Source organism: Mustela lutreola, chromosome 4 (assembly GCF_030435805.1).
Source record: "Mustela lutreola isolate mMusLut2 chromosome 4, mMusLut2.pri, whole genome shotgun sequence".
In the NCBI taxonomy this organism is placed as follows: domain Eukaryota; kingdom Metazoa; phylum Chordata; class Mammalia; order Carnivora; family Mustelidae; genus Mustela; species Mustela lutreola.
The window spans coordinates 72,325,301-72,345,955 of NC_081293.1; the positions used below are offsets into that span (position 1 = coordinate 72,325,301).

Here is a 20,655-nt window from a genome sequence, read left to right on the forward strand (position 1 = left end):
TTCTTAAACTTGTATTTCAAAGGCCCAATATGCTATGCTTCCATTTGGTTTGCACCACATTCAAGCAATATGTTGAATGAATAAACTTGCACCAAAATGTCCCCATCGTCCTCATTAATACTTAACCTTTGTGTATGTGCACAAATGTGTGTGAAATATTCACACCATATTATCTAATATGGGTATATACACACTATATACTATATATATATAGTCACTATAACTTGGTGCTTGCTATGGAATCACAGAATTAACTACAACATTATTTACATTTTCTTAAAGTTTTAAGGTATTAAACATTTTTAATTAAATATAGATAGATTTTACTCATTTATTTACTTCCCTAGTTCTGAGCCATATTCTCTAACTTATCCGATCTACAACCTGATCTACAATCACAATGATCAAAATGTAAATTTAAATATCTATATAAAGGAAATGAATTATATATACATGTATTACATAGTGTATTATAGTCTGCATGTCTACATATAACATTTATATGTATCCCATTTCCTCTCTGTATCGAAATTTACATGCAGGTAGGTGCGTGACTAAGTGGATGAGAACTGCTCAGAACTCAGGAAGTTGAGGTCACAGAATACCAGCTGGAGAAAAAAAAATTATGGCTCCTCATTAGGTTAATAGATTTACCTTTCATTTACTATGAGGAGGTTTTTCTAAAAAAGTTTTTCTTTTTTCTTTTAGTCATCAGTTTACAGGCTGATGTATATAACTCACTGTACCTGTTTCAGACTCGGATATGCTGACATGAAAGCATTTGGTACCGATTCAGAAACAGTAATAAGTAATGATAAGGGACTAGAGAGAGATATTAATCTAGAGGGAAAAATGTAGGAGAAGCCCCCGCCCCCCGAGCACGTAAAGGAGAATCACCTACCAGCTCTACTCGTCCGAAGCCTCCGACTCCGAGGGTGTCGATGATGTTGAAATCAGACAGTTTCAGGTTGGCGAAGAAAGCAGCTTCGGCTTCGTATCTGGATTTTTTGATGCGAAAAAATGGAAATTTCTTAGAGGCGCAAACACGAGAACCACGCACGACCGACGCGGAATGACAGGACTGTGGCTCAGGGTTTACCTGCTCAAATTCCATCTTGCTTCTAGAGTCTGTGTCTCCTCCCAAGCATAATTGTTTGGTTCCCGTTGTGCAGAATAACCAAGATTTACACTTGTCTTTCAAAGGAGAGTAAGACAGAGCACCTGGTACCTGCCAGTCATGTGACTGCTACATCCAGCCACTAGATCGAGAGTTACATTGCAGGGCTTTCCTGCGCGTCTTCTTGCGAGCCCGGATTGTTGGGCTGGTTCTTTTTTGGTTTTGTTTGGGGACTGGGGGTTTTGCTCGGTTTGGGTTTTGCCGTTCAGATTTGGGAGGGCGGTTTCTCATGAGTTTCTCTTTTCCGGAGGCTGGCAGTGGCTCCTATCAGAATTTATTAAGAGCAGCAAGATCACTGAGGTCTCCAGAGCGGCATCACAGTCAGGTTTTAGAACAGATCCAAAAGGCAGAGGACTGATGTGCCAATGTCTGAAACGGAGGATTTCGGAAGCATATTCACCTTCCTAAAACGTGTCTCCCCTCTGTTTATGTTTACCCACTGCCTCTCAGCTGGTCATCCCAGTGCCTTTATGATTGCCAGTGTCTTACTAGAGCTGTGTGGAAGAGCAAAGACCGTGCTCCGAAGTCTAGCTCTGCCCCAGGCACATCTGACACACGCAAGCGGCCAAAATAAGCTTCTCTTGATGAGACAAGTGAATATGAGAGGCTTAAAATATCTTCTTATTAAAAGCCCTACTATTTTTAGAAAGGGCAGGAAGGCATAACAGTGAAGATGACCCTCCCTCTCACTCATGTCAGGTCAGGGAGTAATTCAGCTGTCTCCAAACTGAAGTTTCTGGATAGTTCTGTGCCACCCATGACCTTCAGCCAGGCGGTACCTGACGCGGTCTATGCTATAGATAGATATGATGAATGTGCTGGAGAGGATGATCCCAACGCCGCTGGTTTGTCAGTTTCAGGATAGAGTCACCCGCAGGCGTGCATGGCATTAAGCCATGTAGCATTTTAGCTATTCCTTTGTAATCCAACAAAAATTTAAACTCTTCACTTGGAAGAGACGTGAAGCAGCCTTCTAGGTGAGGTTTTAGACATTCTCCCCAAGTTACAACCCCAGTTGCGGTTTTTAAACAATTCTTGACAGACTCATGAGAGGGTACAAATGACCTCATGTTCATTATTGGCTGGTTCTGAGCCATCCACTCCCTCTAATGAACCTCCATAAACGAGGCTGCTGGCCAATCCTGATGGCGTTGTAGACTTCTCTCGTTAAACACAGTCAAAAGATTGGCATAGTGATTCTGGAGATGGTTTACTAGAAGGGGCATTAGTAGCAAATGTGCATTTCTAGCATTCCGACTGGTCCACTACTTTGGAAAATTAAAACTCCATCCCATTTAAAGGGCCAGTGGCAGAGTTCACTTCAACAGGTGCTTACAAGGACATCTGTTGGGATCAGACCCTGTCATGGTTTGTATGCGGTCAAGCATTTCTCGGCAGGCTAATCAAATTCTTAATGAGACTGTTTCTGAGTAATATCCTATGTGCTTGCCAGACTTAGAAATCTCAGACACAACGAGGGTAAACTCTTTCAGATTATTCTGATACCATTTTGTATAGTTAATAAAGTGTGGTGTTCTTATAGTTCCTGAAGTTACTCCCAAATCCTTACACTTGGGCTCTGTCAAACTAGGCTAGTGATCTCCAGCCCTGTCTGCACCCAGAACTACCTGAGCATTGCCCAGAAACCATGTAATGTGGGTCCTAGCACAGAGTGAGTGAAGCATAAATTTTTGGGGGCAGTACCCAACTACCTGTATTTTTTTTAAAGCTCCCTTGGGGATTCTGATGTATAGCAAGCATTGAGAATTATAGCTCCAACTTCTCTGAAAGCCGAAGGAATTCCAGATACCATGGGAGCATTTTAGGGAGGATTAAAATGGTCCTGGGAAATCAGTAGTTGCCCAGTGAGTCTGGGGGTGATGTATTCATGCCAAGAGGGCTGGGGGCTCTTACAAACTTGTCTGGATCCCTGCCCTCTAATCCTAGACCCCTTGAAATGACCAGTAATGGCTAACAGAGCTTAAAACAAACAAACAAACAAACTAAAAGGAACATTGCTAAAAAAACAAAAACAGATACAGAACGCAGAAATCATAAGCTTAGCTGTTTAGTGTTTGCATTTCTACAGCAAAATCCTGACTTTGTTTATACTCACTCTCTGATTAACTACTGATGGTATTTTCATTAATAGAATGGATATATTAATTCTCATGTTAATAGTAGACATTTTCTCTGTAGCGATTAAAATTCACCTAAACATATATGGCCTCATACACTGAAGGCACAATTACCATTAAAGAAAATATTTCATGTTTTAAAGAAAATAGGTTGGTAACACTGCCATCATATTTTGCTAACCTTGGTAGTTACTTTGCTAATACGGCTTGGTGACTTTTAAAAATACTACCTAGTGGGTGATTTTAATCTAGCAGTTGGTAAAATACATTCTGAGGGCCCTTCAGATAACATCGTCATCGTCTTCTTCTTCTTCTTTTAAGATTTTTTAAAAAGTTTTATTTATTTATTTGACAGAGGGAGACCACAAGTAGGCAGGGAGAGAGGGGGAAGCAGGCTCCCCACTGAGCAGAAAGCCAGACCCAGGGCTTGATCCTAGGACCCTGAGACCATATCCTGAGCCGAAGGCAGAAGGCTTAACCCATGGAGCCAGCCAAGAGCCCTTCAGATAACATCTTCTTGATGTTCCATTCCATTCTGTGTTGGGGCCCGATTCTCAGAGAGTTCAAACCATGTAGGAATGCTACCATAGCGTGCTTTAGTTTTTCTTTCCCACCCAACATGTGAGTTGCTTAATATTTTGCATGCATTTATTTCTTATTTAGACTACTCTTTACAGACAAGAGTTATATCATACAGACCCTGTATACTTCTTGTTTTTAAATAACTTCTGTTATTCTATTATGGTGGAAATCACACCAGGCAAGGGACCTCTGTAAAAAACTTAAACTGTGGATGACGGCTTTTCCGTTATCTACACTTGTTTATAACTTGGAGACACATTTTCCTTCTTCCTTTTTACTTAGGGATGATTTGAAGATAATTTGAATCCATCAGTTATGTTCTACTTATTTTAGAGTTGGTATAAGTTTGAGTGGGGAAGGAGACTAAATAAATTGGCTAAGTAAATGGATGTCGTTCTACTAAATAAATTTATTTTGCCCAAGGGAAGTCAGTGTGTGAACCCATTTCTAATGGGGCCCAAGGAATTAAGCCCAGCCTCATTCAATTCTAAAATTCATCTATGAGGGGCGCCTGGGTGGCTCAGTGGGTTAAGCCGCTGCCTTTGGCTCGGGTCATGATCTCAGGGTCCTGGGATCGAGTCCCGCATCGGGCTCTCTGCTCAGCAGGGAGTCTGCTTCCCTCTCTCTCTCTCTGCCTGCCTCTCCGACTACTTGTGATTTCTCTCTGTCAAATAAATAAATAAAATCTTAAAAATAAATAAATAAAATAAAATTCATCTATGAAACTGCACTCGTGAAAAGCACAGTTGCCAAGTGCTAGGGGAAATTCTTTTTAGGAAGAAATAAAGTTCATGACATTTCGTTGCTTAAAATCTAGAAAGGCATAGAAAGTATGTTTTCTAATGTCCTCAATTTAGTTTGAGATATTGATTCCTTAAAAGAATATTGTTATTATTATTTTAGTATTATTAGTTATTTTTTAATTTAAAATAATTAAATTTCAAATTTTATTTTTTAAATTTTTTTTAGTATGGGGTGAAAGCAATGGATCCTCTTCTCAGAAAGTGCAAAATGGACAAGCCCTTTTTGATATGACCTTTAAATAGGTCAACAACACAAAAATGACCATACAACAAGAAATTAACTGTGTTGGGTGAAGGAGACAGAGGTAATTTATCATTTCTCAAACAGTCCTGACTAAAAACATTCAGCTGGGGCTCTAGGTAATTAGAATCCAAAGACAATAGCTAATCTATAGGGTACTTTAAATAGTGAAATACTAAACTTTTTTTTTTTTTTTTGAAGAACTGATTAAAAGAAATGAAGTTGTATAGATGTTCTCTCTTTTCATTTCTGCCTTTATACCAAGAAGTTTCAAAAGCAATGAAAATGCAAAGTAGCAGGTGTAAAGATGAGAGAAGCAATGTGTCTATGCCTAACCTAGAAACAGAACAGTCCAGAAATCATCTCAGCCTCTCTACATATACAACCACATATCTTCACAGTATTACATTCACTGTTTTTAGGAAATAGATAATAATCATTTATGTTTTTCCATCACTTCCAATATTACTAGATTCCACAAAGCCATGGAGTAAGGATCAGTTGTCATTATTCATAATCGTTTTCCCACTGTTGCCATAGGGCCATGAATCAATGGTGTCATCATCTCACAACCACAGAACTGGGCTCTGTACTTGATAAGTGACCATTATTATTAAGAAGTAAACGTCTCACTTTATTGGAAACCATATATGATGATTCTAGCCAGTACAAAAATGTGTGGAACTTAAAATTTTTTAACTTGAGATTAGAATAGCAGTCATAGCTTAGCATTATCTTATAAAGCAGACTGTATCATGTGTATTTTTAATGTAAGTGTCAAGGAGTCAAAGAAACATGATAGTTGTAGAAGGGTTACAAATGCCAGTAATTAAGAGTCAATGGAACCAAAGGCTACTGTGGCCCTTCTGCTTTAGCCCTACTCATCTATAATCCACATTGCTTCAGAAGGCCACTCTAAAAGTCTCCAAGGAAAATCACATAAAGTTCATAAAATCTTAGCATCTCCTAATCCACCTGCAAAATAGTTACCATGGCTTTGCCCGAGCTCATCTGCTATTGTGTATATTTTTGTTTCTTGATGAGTTTAGTTTTACCACGTTTTGGAAATCTATAAAAGTGAAATTCTTCAGTAATAGATGGACTCTCATCTATGACTAAGTTTCTTATTCTATAACTTCAGTAAGATGATTCAGTTAGCTTCTACTCTGGACGTAAAAATAACAAAAGAGCATTCTAGCATACAAACAAAAGTTAAGGACTTGTGGTCCTGCTTCTGCCAATGATTTGGTACCTCCAAGTCCCGATTTTGCCAACATTTGGGCCTTTCTAGGAGTGTCAACAAATTTACATTTAGTAAGAATAAATTTTATAATTTGTCAGAATCCTTAAATGTCTAGATAAATGCCTAGAAATCTTCTAAAACATTTTAAAAATTTTATTTATTTGAGAGGGAGAGAGAAAGCATAAGCAGGGGAAACAGAAGGCAGAGGGAGAGGGAGAAACTGTCTCCCCACAGAGCAGGGGGAGCTCATTGTGCGACTGGATCCCAGAACCCCAGGATCAAGACCTGAGCCGAAGGCAGTCCTTTAACTGACTGAGCCACCCAGGCACTCCCCCACTTTTTTATATGATCAAAGAGCACTGAAATCTATAAATATATACAGAAATCGCTTAAAAGAGGATAAGAGCTTTCAGAAAGTGAGCCTTAAAGCACAAAAGATGCACACATGATCTATGAAATAACCAGGATATAATTCTGCCTGTCCGGTGAATAAACAATTTGGTATGCAGGACTTTATGCAGTAGTAGTTCCTGATTTCATAAAGCTTGGTTCCTTTGGTAATTTGTAGGTCTGTAGAAATTCAGCCAGAAAACCAACTTTAGAGAGAGAAAGTAGAATTGGAAACCGGACCAATAATGTTTGCACATTAAAATAAATGTGGTTTGGGCTTAAACCGCAGGTCTCCTTCAACTCTGTGTCCGTACAAACAGTTAGTTCGTCCACGTCCTTCCTTATTCCCCTGATTCTCAGATGTCTGGAGTTAGCTGAGTCAGCCACCCAAATAAAAATGAGTAGTCTCTCTTAACTCTATAACTCATCTCTTATTAATTTACCTCTATTAAACTCTATAACTCATCTCTTATTAATTTACCTCTATTAAAAGTTTCATTGATAACTGAACCTGAAAGTAGAATCTTTTGACTTCATTGGAAAACAGAGTAAACCATTTTATAACTTAAGGTTTGAACAGGGAGTTATTTCCTGTTGAAAGAATCATGGTTTTCAAATAAACCAATTTTATAGAAGTCCCTGTTAACATGAGAAAACTTATTCCTAAAATTCTAAGCAAAAAGGGATGATTTCTCAGTTACTTGGTCATAAGACACATAGGGACAGTTGTTTGTATAGTCACTCTTCTTTAAGCAGCAGTGATAGAAACTTCTAGAAATAAAAAGTTTAAAAGTAATTTAATGAATATAAAGTATTTCATTATGTCAATTTTTGCCAGAAAGTGTAATCTTGTCTTTAGGGAATCTGAGATAATATTACTTTGTTCTATTTCAAAAATTGTAGTTTTCAGGAATAAGCAGACTTTTTTTTTTTTTTTTGAGTACTCTAGTCGTGAAATAGTTCTACTTCTTTTTCAAATATATTCCCAGGAATACACAGGAAAATTGCATTTCTCATATCTGCTGCATAATAAGAATGATAGTAATTCAAATATTCTGCATTTAGAAAGCACCTTTCTTCCCAGGACTTTAAATTTCTCTCATTTAATTTATCCTTCCTGATTCTCTGTAAAGATGGGATAACAAATACTTTTCCTTCTCTTTTTCAGTGGGGCAGACCAATCATTGATAAGTGGTTGGTTTCAGAAATTAAATAGCAGAAGTAGGGCTAGAACATTTGCTCAAGTTTCAAATCACAGCATAGTTACATTTGCTCCTAAAAACTTAATTTACTTTTAAGCAAGATAGGAGAGAATCATACAACTTTAGAGATATTTTTATCTCGAAGTCTGGAGATACTAACATGGTTCAAGATCTGGACTGACACCATTGGGAGTTCACCTAACCCAACCTCTGATCTTTTAAAGATAAAAAGCAAAGTCCAGAGACAGTAAGCAACTTAGCCAAGGTCCCAAAGACTTGGGGACACAGGCCAGGTGTTTTGACATGTGATCTTTTTACTATCTGATTCTATCTTTACAGTTTTTATAATATTCCGATATTTGAAAAACAAAGGCAAATGTAAAACTTAGAGTATATTTAAGCAATATGGTACAACTTATTATAGTTGGAACTAATTTTAAGGTTAAGATTAAATCACCCCCCCCTTTTTTCAATATTATAACACATAGACTAAGCATGACCTATAAAGAAAAGTCTTTGGGTAGAAAAGAAATTTTTCTATTTCAGGGGAAAGCTTGGACTGTCTTCACCCACCTTTTATTTTAGAGATGTGGGTTATGGCAAACAGAGTCCTCAGGGAAACTGAATGAGAATGTTTCCACAATGGGTATTTTTCCAAAGTGGTGGGAGGCACGCAGATGACGGTGAGAGGTACTTCCCTGAGGTCTGACTTATGGGAATGGTAAAGGCAGAAGGCATGGTTATCTCTACCTCTTTTATTTGCCCCGTGCCCCACCTCCCTGGACTTGAGAACTCTAACCTTCATCTTAAAATTAGTCCCAGTTGTACTCTTAAAGGAATCAGAACACCGAAATGCGAACAGTAGGGTTAGGGCTCAAATAAACACTAGGGATCCGCTTTTATTTCTGGACTTAGAACCTATGCTGTGTACTCGCATCTGTCTGTTTCCCCTCTATCCCTGAAGGACTCTCCAGGAACTTAAGGGACAGGGGACCGGTGGTCATGATCACAGTGGGCCAAAGAAGGAAAGATAGTAAAATGCAGTGTGTGGCAAGAACGTTAGATCAACAAACCCTCCCAATCCACTGGGGATATAATAAAGGAAATGACCAGGAACTGGCCCAGCACAGACCCGAGCAAGACATTCTCTTTCTGTAAAATAAAGGGTTTGCACTAGACAGGTCTACAAAATTACTTGCAGCTTGGCATCTGGGATGCCAAGTGTCCTGAGATACACACTTTCCCTTTTGCTCCTTTGGGGTCCTATTCCCCACTCTTCCTCTAATCCATGTCTCCTGGAGCTCCTATTTCAGGAAATACTACCAGAAGCTTTCATGTAAGGGAGTTCTGCTGTCAGCTCCCAGTTACCAAGGCAGCAAGCAGGAGAGCCCCCTTCCCTGGCCAAGGCAGCAAGCAGGAAAGACAAGTGTTGATGTCCACAACAGGACTACAAATGCACTGCACCACACACTGTGACAGACCGGGGCTCCCTCTTCCTACGCATTCACATCAGAATTATGGTTACAAAGAGAGCTGATAAAACCCTGGGAGTTGGGGCCAGACAGCAATATTTTACCGTACGATGTATAGGCAAGTCTATGCAGATGTTACTTAGCAAGACTAATAATCGTACTGAGACAGGTAGGGACCAGGCGAAAAAGCCCTCAAGGGAAAAAAAAAAAAGTTTTGGAATCAGGGCACTTTCTGTGGGTTGGTGTTGCTAAACCACTTTCGTACAGAGCAGACCCAGGATGAGGCCAGGATTTGGCCCCATATAGGCCCCATACATTGCAGGACTGGAAACAGAGGACTCCGCTCTAAAAAGCACCCTTGAGTTGTGGGAATAACCTGCCTCTGTCGACCAATCAGGGCAAGGCTCTTCCAGCCAATCAGGATGAAACGTTTTTTTTTTTTTTTCCTTTCCCTCATTAGCATCCTGGATCGCTGAGTGTGCGCCTGAGTGGGAACCCCAGGGGCAACTTTCTCTGTGTAAGCTGAGTCTCCTCTCCATTTGGGGAAGCCAGGTTACCTCACCTCTGTCAGCACTCTGCCTCCCTTCAACTTTATCTGTGACCCTAATAAAGCCTCGTATGCCTCATTTCTATGTTGGGGGGCCCAAGAACCCAACCCTGGTAACAACATATGAGTTTTAAGGAACTCCTACAGTTGATTTGTGTCTCTATGTGACAGACACCTATTACATGTTTACAGTAACACAGGGGCTGTGTCCCCGGTTCTAAATCATTATTCTCTAGTGACCTTTGAGAACACCACCCATACTGGAAAGGAGGAAAACCTGTAAATCTTTTCCTTAGTAGAGAACATATTAAGTGGGAAAAAAGAAAATGAAACAAAAACTTTGCTCTGTCAGGTTGTTTAGTAATAGTAACAGTGCATTTATCAGGAAATAGCCCGCATTTGTCAACAAGTAACTGCCACCTGGAGGCAGAATCTGGCCTTGTCCTAGGTTGCCGTCAATACAACTGGACGATAAAGCAACTTTACCAAATCTTCTTCTTCTGTTCCAGCCTTCCTTCCAGGCTACCATATTACATTTAGGTGTCCTGTCTCTGAAGAGTCCCTTTGGCTGACACAGCTTCTCAGACTTCTCCCGTTTATCATGACCTTGATGGTACAGAAGAATACTGGTCTGTGTTTCATAGCACGTCCCTCAATTTGGGTTTAACTGGTATTTTCTCATGGTTTTTGCTAGGGTTATAGGTTTTTTTTTTGGGAGGAAGACTATGGAAGTAGAGTGCTATTTTCATCACATGATAGCAAGGATATATAGTATTATTGATAGGACTATCATTGATGGTGCAAACTTTGGTCATCTGGCTAAGATAGGAATTCTGTATTTTATAACACAGTATCTCATTCTAGGAACCAATGATTGCAACAGGAGCTGTATTAAAATGTAATCTTCTCCATAATTGTTATCTTAGAGATGTGTCCCCTCTTAGGATGGAGTAAGTGCCAAAAGGCATCACACATGTCCACACTACTCAGCTTTCTGCCCAATAATCTAAAAGGGTCATGACAAAATTCACTACTTGGGATTTGCATGCTGATGGCCACAATAGTAAAAACCCATCTCTTCCCACACATTTCTTATAGCACTGAGGGAAGAACTTGATACCATCAAATTACTGCCTCTTTTCTTATCTACACGTATACCAAATTTTTACCATAATTGTTTGTCTGAGTACATGTCTCACTTGTCATGGACATTTAGAACTAATTTGCAATCACATTTCATGTCAATTGTACCATTGATTGAAATAAATTACGCTTAAACTGACCTTCACTTCTGGGTTAGTACATCTTGGTTATTTCTCTGTGCTTGTAACAATGGATTTTATTTTATTTGGTAACAATGGATTTTAAAGACAACTACTCACTAAAAGACCGCATCGTTGAGCAATCCGTTAGAATGCTAAGTGACTTCTTCTAATATTAGGTTATGAGTATTTTTCTGTGTGCATATAATACAAATGATGCATTTATTTCACTACTTTATGAACCTCCTGGCTCTGCTTTGTATATAGCCCCTTGAATAGACTGGGTCATTTCCTCCCTTTTTAAATCATCAGTAAATAACAGAGAGTAAAATGAAGAAAATGAGAAGGGGCATTCAGAGATATTATGGTTATTCTTTATATTGTTTAACAGCTAGGGAATGTTTTTTCCATGTGTGGCTTCTTTTTCCTCACAGATTTTCTCCAGATCAAATTGACCTTCTGGCTACATCCTACTCTCAATTCTCCTTTTGTGACCTCCTTTTTCCTCATTCCTAGGAATACACAAGTATGTATACATGGCCTTGATGGATGAATTTGGTTTTGCAAGAGCTTGTGACAAGAGAAGCAGCTACATGTGTGACGGGAGCATCGCTTTGACTCATTATCAGCAGTGCAGTGTGGACGCTGGATGTCCACCTGAGAACACACAATATCTGAATGGGTTCTCGGTCTCAGTGGGAAGCCTGATGTGAGTCTCAATCCCAGGACCCTGAGATCATGACCTGAGCTGAAGGCAGATGCTTAACTTACTGAGCTGCCCAGGCATCCCAGGATAACTGTTTCTTTAATAGTGATGCCCAGATTATCTAGTGCCCTCGAGGGATGGGGGTATTCCCTGAGGAAGGACATTGTCCATATTATCGAAATTTTTCTTTTTTGATTACCACATGGATCTCTCGCCCTATTACAAAAAAAAAAAAAAAAAAAAAAAAAAAACCTAGGGCATCAATATTTCTAGAATGGATTATCTTCTTCCAAATCATTTAAAGCATAATTTATTGAACATAGTACAGTGTTCAGAGGCTATCATTCCCAATAATCAACCGTGTGTGGCTACCTCTACTTGGGAGGACCCCCAACCACACTCCTACTATGTGATACTTAAGATTAATTGCTCAGATTTTAAGCATTATCTCTCACCAGAGTCAGGGAATCTTACCTCCCATTTCTGACCCAGGTACACTTATCTTGTGTCCCTAAAAGCCAGAGAGCCGAACTTGCTACAGTTGTACCTATAATATATTCATGTAATCAGGGATTAAATAACGTCTCCAGAGCTGTGTGTTCTGCACAAATCCTGGCTCTATCTTGGATTGGCCACATGAGTTTGGACAGGCTTCAGAATCCCTCCACACCTCAGCTTTCTTTGACTGTTTCATGGGCACACTAGTCAACCAACCCCACAGGTTGTGGTGAAAAATAAATGAGATAAATGCATGTGAAACATAACTGTAAGCAATCAGTGATAATAAGATTGTTACCTTTCATGGAGTTTGCATGGTGTGCCTGATACTTTTCGTCACTACTAACTGCCTGATTTTCCTGTCCATGGATGTTTGCTTCTCCAAGTAGCTGTTCTTCCCCTCAGCTGGGATCTAGCTAGTAGAGTTCTGTGTCCAGCAAACTAGAGATAAATGGGATGTTATCTCTAACATACAGAGATCACATTAATTTAGAAACCTAGGAATACACAAGTATGTCATAGAGTTGATGTTTTGTTCTTTTACATGATTCTCAGTTTCTTCATTGGAAATATTCTAATTGGTGGTTTATGGTGCTCCTACTACACTCTGGTTAACTCTTTGTATTGCTGCTATGCAATGCAGTGCATGTTATCTTTTCACCTTCGAATTTCTAAACCATCTTAGAATCAGGAGCTATCAAATTGATGGGATACGTGATCAAGGAAGCATGAGATTTCTACAGTCCATTTTAACAGCCCTTTTAAAACGAGCCTATGTGAGGATCTCCTTTTCAAGTTTAAATTTAATAAACTTCCCACCATTCTACCAGGTATTACTTTTAGAGGATATGGAATTTATGAGCCGTCCTTCAGACGAAGGAAAAGCACAACACTTATGTGGTTTCAGGACTAGGTCCTTCCGATCAAGTCTTCCCTGAGCTTTTCGAGACATGATCCAGCATCATGCTGTTGGCCCCAGTCAGGCAATAGATACAAAGTTAGACAATGACCTTCATGATCCAGAGCCTGGAAAGCATGACACAGAGACTCAAGAGGCATGCAGAGAAAGCCAGAGAGGGTCCTCTCTGAGGACGAACAGGTGCCATAATCAGAATTGCCAAGAATCTGCTCAGTGATCCAATCCTGCAAATAGATCCCTCTTCCATTTTTTAGGGGCTTACTCCCTCTGAGTTACTTCTTTAAAGCCACCATGAGAGCAGCTCACTGTGAAACAGGACAAAGACCTGGCCACATTCCAGAGGCACAAATGAGCTTGCTGATTCCTTCAGGAATGGGTCGGTGACACCACAGATGCCTCCTTCTGGACCAGAGATTCCTAAGTGTGCCTTTAGCAGGGGCAGCTCAATTTCAAATCCTCCACTTTCTTGCCTTTGGCAGATCATCACAAATATGCCTTTGATAAAGACCTGACAAGATTTACAATGTCTTTATCCCACTGAGTAATGTTTATGAGACAAACATTCCCTGAGGTGATTTGTGAAGATAAAAATAAAGGAAAAGAGACAGAGAATTCTATTTTGATCGTTTTCCTGACAAACAGCAACAGAAGGAGAAATAGTACACAGAAGATGTATGTTCTTTTTTAGGCTCCAATGAAAAGTATTTGCAACATTCCATCATGTCACCCAAATCTATTAACTATGCTGTTAATATGGTACAGTTAACATCAGGGGGACATTTTATGGCAGTGGAAAAGAGACTCGTTGGAGGGCTAATGTTTTTGAGATGAAATTGACATGAGACAGCTTTAGACTCTACTCAGGGGACCTGTCTTGTAGCTAACCCTTCTAGCAAACATGATCTACAGTCCACTTCCACCCATGCTGCTGACTTCAAGAGCCCGGTCTGAGCCACAGAAATGCTGTCTAGGGTCCACACACCAGACAGAGCATGCAGAGACATGGGAAGAAAGGCCTTGTCACTGCTTGTACAATCCCACCATCCTTGTGTGTCTACATGCACTGCTAAAATTGAGCCCTTCCTTATGCACCTGTTGCTGAGATGTCCTGTCAGAGGAGCTCAGGGGGCAAAGGGAAGACTCTCACTCAAGTGCCCTGCCCAGCAGGGGACACGCAGAACAGCCTAAGAACCTTGGGAGAGGAACTAGAAGACAGTCTTCTCCTTCCAGGCTTGATATGATCATTTTTCTGAATAGCGTTTGCCTGGCTGAGACAAAAGGAGAAAAGCAGATCTTTCCCATCAAAAGAGATCCCCTGATGGCTTAAGTACAACAGCACCCTTTTCTTTAGCTCAGGTCCCCTCCGTCCAGACACATTTCTTCAGAGATCAGCAAAGCAGGGGCTTACATTACTGGTTTGGCTGCTACCTCTTTAAGTCCCATCTTTTACTTTCCACCGAAAACCCAAATCAGAATCCAAACTACGATTATGTTTGGATTTTAACCTGAGGTAATGAGGCTACCATGATTACAGCAGGGAGGCGATGGGCAGCCACAGTGGCTCAAAGAATCTTCTTACAAAAGAAGAGTTTTCATTCAGAAAAATGTCACCAGGATTACGACGTCAGCCTCACTTACTCACACTTGAACTTCACATGTACTTGCCTTAAAGAATTCCAAATCTTGAGAAGTGATAAACGCCTGCTCTAGGTTTTCTAACAGAAAGTGAACGTTTGAGTTTTGTAAAAACAGACGGTAAAGCTATGGCATCACTACCTCCCTCCTCAGGAAGGGGAGGGAATCAGAAAGTAGAAACATAAAGTTAAGAAATAACACGGAAACCGCCATTGTTTCCATTGCTTGCAAAACAAGTTCTCACTCCTTACCCACAGAACAACAGCAAGAATGTAACAGGACACAGGTGCAGTGCTCCTTCCCCAAGAAGTGAAAAGAGGGCACTTCTAGGTCACCTTGTCAAATGTCTTTCCAGCACGACAGGTGTTGTGAGAGCTACAGAAGCTATTTCTATTATTTATGTCTTTAGAGATTGCTAAAAATACCAAGTCCTTTCTTGTGAGAAAACTGCTTTCCATTTGTGCCCTGAATATATTGTATTCTTTGTAACACAATAGCACAATACAAAATGCATTACCTCTAGGGGAAGAAAAAAGGGATCCTAAATGTCATTGTGACTCCTAAATGTTGGTTAGATACCCAATATTTCCTTATCACTATTACTTGTGAGATAGATCAATATTGAACAACTTCTGTGTACTTCCAAAAGAATTCCAAATAAACCTCAAGTTCAGTGATTATGCCTGCCTTGTTGACCTGAATCATAAAAGTTTTTGATTTCCGCCCATAGATTGTGACCTCTATTTATAGGATGTATACAAGATACTGAATAGTCCTGAAGAGGGCAAAGGCTTTTTTTTTTATCTATCTATCTATCTATTTATTTATTATTATTTTTTTTAACCTTGCTCTGGATTCTCTGTGGAATGAAAATATGGTTCACTGGGACATCCTATGATCAGGGACTCGGCCATCTCCGTGAATGATTCAAACCCCTGAGGGACGCCTGTGGGCTGGACCCATTCCACCTTCTGGTGAGGACACACCTCCTGCAGTCATTAATTTTCAGCATGAAAGTTAGATTTCAATTGACCCCAAACCACAAAGTCCATTTTCAACGTTGGTAAGCTATCACCTTCGGTCGGCAGGCATGTTTTAGAATGGAAACCAAGTGGCTAAGAGTGACAGCAATTATCCCCAGGTTAATAAGAGACTCTTCTAGCTGGAGGGACAGAAGGATTCCAGGAAAACTGTATAGTCCTTCTTTAGCACTCACTCATCCGCCTCGCTGTCCCGCGACAGATAAAAGATGCGGGCAGCTAGGCTAAAAGGCATTTGACGAACTAAGGTAAATAACTGCACCATCTTGACCAGGCGGAATCAAAACTCTGAGATGATTTTCGACAGTTCAAGGAATCTGAGCATGATCATCCTAACGGAACTCCAGTTTCCTGTTTTTAGAAGAATCAGCCAGTTCTTTGACATCATAAGTTACTTTTAGCAAATTACTGATTAAAAACAAGCATATGCCAGAGCACTGTTAGAGATGCTGAACATCCTGTCATGGAGCTATATACTAAAAAAAACCCTACAAATAATGAAACCAGCCCAGTCCTCCTGGTGAGGGAGAAAGACAAAGAAACAAGTATGTGTGTAGTATGTCAATTTGCGGTAAGGGCATGGAGAACATTTAGGCAAGGAAGGGGACCAGAGAGTGCTGGGACCCAGGTGAGGAGGGTGACACCTCGGCCAAGGTCTCAGGTGAGGATGTGGGGTGGGCGGAAGCGGAGCAAACGGAGTCCAGCCTGCGACCCGCCAGGATCCACCTCGTGCTTTCAGGGCGGTTGGCTGCCAGGCTGTGAGCAGGGAGCTTCTGCAAAGCAGAGGACAGGAAGGCATGGGGGAAATGTGAAGCCAGTTTAAAGTCACTGCCCTCTGCCCTCATCCAGGCAAGAAGAGCCTCTGTGACTTGGACAGAGGAGTTAACGCCCAAGAGTCGGCTCTGGAACAGGTACCGAAGGGAGAGTCAGTGCGATCTGTCGTCAGACGGACGTGTGCTATGAACAGAAGAAGCAGGGGGACTACGAGTCTGAGTGACCCTCAAGAACCAGGACTGAGGTCTGCTTATTGAAACGGGGTTGGGGGGTGCTTCATAAAAGCAGGTTTGGAGGAAGAATGGGAGTTCAGTTTGGTATTTTGAGTTTGTGCGGTGTACGATTTCTCCGAGGGGATTTAGGGGATTTGACAAGGGGGTGGCTGGATGTCCAACGTTTCAGAAAGGACACTGGGGCTGGAAAAGTGTATCTGGCAGGCACCTGCAGAGAGAGGTGCTGAGAGCTGCGGGGCGAGCCCAGGTCACCAAGGATGGAAGTAGATATGCAGAGGGGGACAGATTGGGGTGCCCCACCGGGCAGCGGCGACACACAGGTCAGAGTCTAAGATGACGTGAGGAACACAGAACACCAGGGAACACCGGCTCAAGTAAGAACACACTTCAGGGAAAAGAAGCTATGTCGGATGAGATAAGCAATGAGCCACAACCAGGGAGTTTCGCTTGCTGGAGGTCGCTAGTCACCTTGGCGTGGTGGTGATTAAAGCCTCAGGAGAGACTGGGAGGTGAGGGATTGGAGCTACACTTAAAACAACAAAAAAATATTTCCATTTATTTGAGAGTGAGTGAGCACAACTGGTGGGCAGGGGCAGAGGGAGAAGCAGACTCTGAGCAGGACTCGATCCCAGGACCCTGAGATAATGACCTGAGCCGGAGGCAGACATTTCACCGACTGAGCCCCCCAGGCGCCCTGGAGATACTCTCTTTAGATGTGGATTATATTTGCTGATAAATGGGAATCGAAGGTATTGGCTGTTTGGTTGGTTTCCAGCGACTAAAAAGAGACAGAGATGGTTACGGCGGAGCGTGGGAGAGTTTCCGGCGTGATCCTTACACAGGAAGGAAGATGGGCTGGGTGCCCACGGAAGGGCTGGTGTGGGTCCAGATCAGTGACTGCCAGTAAGAGCGGGGAGTTTCCCGGCAGGGGCGCCTGGAAGGTCAGACTCCAGACAGGTGGAACCGTTGATAGTCTTCAGAAAGGACCCGAAAGAGAAGGCAAAACTGGGGTACACTGCAACACTTACACAAGGCCACATGTCTTTCTATCGACCACCCCAAACGCAAATCGCCATTTTATTTAATGAATGCTTCACGTGGGTTAGTCATTACTCTAAACCCTTTGCTTACTGTCATTTATTTTTCACAAGGAACGAGCCCTTCCTGAGGAAATGAATGAAAGCTAACTTTCCAAGATCCCATGGAGGAAGGTGTGCACCTGGGTTTTATGTATGGGCAGCTGGCATCTAGAACCTGTGCCATAAATCACTCCCTGATTCTTAACTACCCCTGTCTTTATATATCTGTCCATCCACTTACCTACCTAGAGAGCCCCAGAGTCCCACTTCTGTTTCATGTTCTCAGTGAGCCTTAATGTTTCATATTTCTATATGAAAAAATATTTATAAGAAAACAGAAGATTCAGAAATACAAACACTATGAACCTAAGTAGCAACTCGGGTCACTGTGGTGGGGCTGGAGTTGAAGAATGGGTTCCAGATGGACTTTTGATGGATGCTGTTATTTGGAGAGGAAACTCTCCCTCTTCGTGGCCCCATTCTTCCCAGGAGAGGGCAGAAGCAAGCTTGCTCACTATCCACAGAACCATGATGTACTGCTTCCCGGGGTAAACTGTGCTAACTCCCGAGAAGGAGTCACTGTGCTGGAGCACTGGCTGTGGTCATCAAATGGATGGATGGCTCTAAGGGACCATCAGGGACTGTCTACCAGGGGACAAGGCCTCCTGACCCACTCACACAATTCCCTGGACTCTGGGAGTCCGGCAGCAGCTGGTTACGCTCATCTCTACCCTGACCCGATTCCCAAATCCTTCATAAATAAAGTGACCTTTACCTGACAGTCCAAACCTCCTCATGAACACAGAACTGACTCTGTCCCAGTTTTCCTTCTCTAGTATTTGGAACGTACTTAGGCCAGGAGCACAGAAGTCAACTGTAATTATGACATTTTTAGTAGTTTTATGACATTTTTAGTATTTGCTAGCTTTTTTACTTGCTAATGAGAAAAAAGATGACTCTTTTAAGGAAGAAACTCTGTCTTACTTTGCATTTACTACAGTATTGAGAAACACGAAGCCTATAGTAGGCATTCAATAACGATTCTTTGATTTGTAAAAGGACTCATTTTAGACCATAATCTTGTCCTTTTCTGTGTGAATCAAATGAAAAATATCTGATATTCCAGCTGTTTCTTACTTTCTTTACTGACTAAATGCCTATGTGAACACTTGTATGACTACAAATCAACAGAACTTCACCCATTACTCACGTCTAGACTTTCCAAGTTACATTTAATGAAGTTTCTATTCTCAGACTTTATGTGCATAAAACAGAGTATAGTGAACTATGTTGCTATACAACTAACCTTAACTTTAATATTAAGGAGAAAGAAAAGAAGAGAAAGTTGCAGTGATTTTTTAAAACCACAATTTATTATAACATATTAATGCATCATAATAATACATGAGATCATAATTAGGCTTATATATTAGAATATATTAGGATTTAATGTCACCTAGCAAATTATCCCCAATCTTACTGGCTTGAAGAAACAATAAACATGTATTATTTTACGGTTTTCTGCAAGTGAGGAATTTAGGAGCAGCTCAGCTGGGCAGCTGGGTCTCAGGGTCTCTCTTCGAGATGTCATCGGAGGCTGCGTCATCTGAAGCCTGAGTAGAACCGATCCGGTTCCAAGGCAGCTGAATCACATGGCTGGCAAGCTGCTGTTAGTTGTTGGCAGGAGGTCCCAGTCACTCTCCATGTGAGCTTTTCCATAAGCTGCCTGAGTATCCTTAGGACACGGGTGACTGGCTTCCCCCAAGGACAGCAATGGCAGACGGTAAGGCAGAGGTCACAATGTCATTCACAGATTACATTCATGGTATCCTGCTGGTCACATGGACAACAAGAGTTCACTGGAAGAGCGGATGACACAAGGCATGGCTGCATTCCAGAGACGAATGATCTACCTCTGTCCCCTTCAGACCCAACACCTACACTTGGTCCAGAGCAGGATGCATACTTCCTATCCTGTGGACGGTTGCCCATTTTTGAAGTAGAAGAGTCTTCTCAGCCAGCTTCCTGCTTGAAGAAGTCTGAGGTTCCAGAGGACTCTTTCCATACAGCGCTAGCTCTGTCGTCTCCAGTCCAAGCTGGTGATCTTTGCTCAGTACCATCCTCTTAGCAACTCTGTGGGTCTCTGATGTGGACTGGAGTTCATTCCAGAACAAAAAGCCACACTCACAGATCTCTTTGATGTGAGCTCTTCTCAACCTTAATCATCCAGGAAGGCTGCAGAGGGACAATACCCTTCAGCTTTTTGGAAACCCCATGTCTGACTGAATACTTCTTTGAGGCAATCCTCCGACACAATACACTTGAAGAAGATTTCAGAAAGATTTTCAAAAGATTTTACAGCTGTTGGTTTTAACTCTATATTTGTATCATGTTTTCCTAAGAGTGCCTTGGATTTGATGTTTGCCTGGAAGATGGTTCTGAAATGCAGTCTTCTAGAAAGGTGACGGATTATTGAATCAGCAAGTCCTTGTTTGAACATCTGACATTCCTTCATTAAACTTATTTTTCTTATATCACATTTTCCATAAGCAGGAACAAGAAGCTTCCTGAAGAAGCTTCTGCTTTCCACATCACCACAGGTGATGGTGTTGCTCAAATTTCTGACACCACGGTTTCCAAAATTTCCCTCACTTTTCTCTAAGTCCTCCTGGGCAGCCTCCTCAGAGGCCTTCAGACTCCTGTTGAGTGTCTCT

At 41.4% G+C, this 20,655-nt stretch overlaps 1 protein-coding gene across 2 annotated transcripts in view; it reads right to left on the reverse strand.

Annotated features, from left to right (window-relative positions):
- Window positions 1–20,655, reverse strand: part of PRKG1 (protein kinase cGMP-dependent 1) — a 1,263,025-nt gene that overhangs the window by 51,538 nt on the left and 1,190,832 nt on the right. For both annotated transcript variants that reach the window (XM_059170234.1, XM_059170233.1), the window contains exon 10: window positions 902–998. In XM_059170234.1, coding sequence (XP_059026217.1) covers window positions 902–998 — 97 coding nt within the window. The remainder of the gene's footprint in view (window positions 1–901; window positions 999–20,655) is intronic.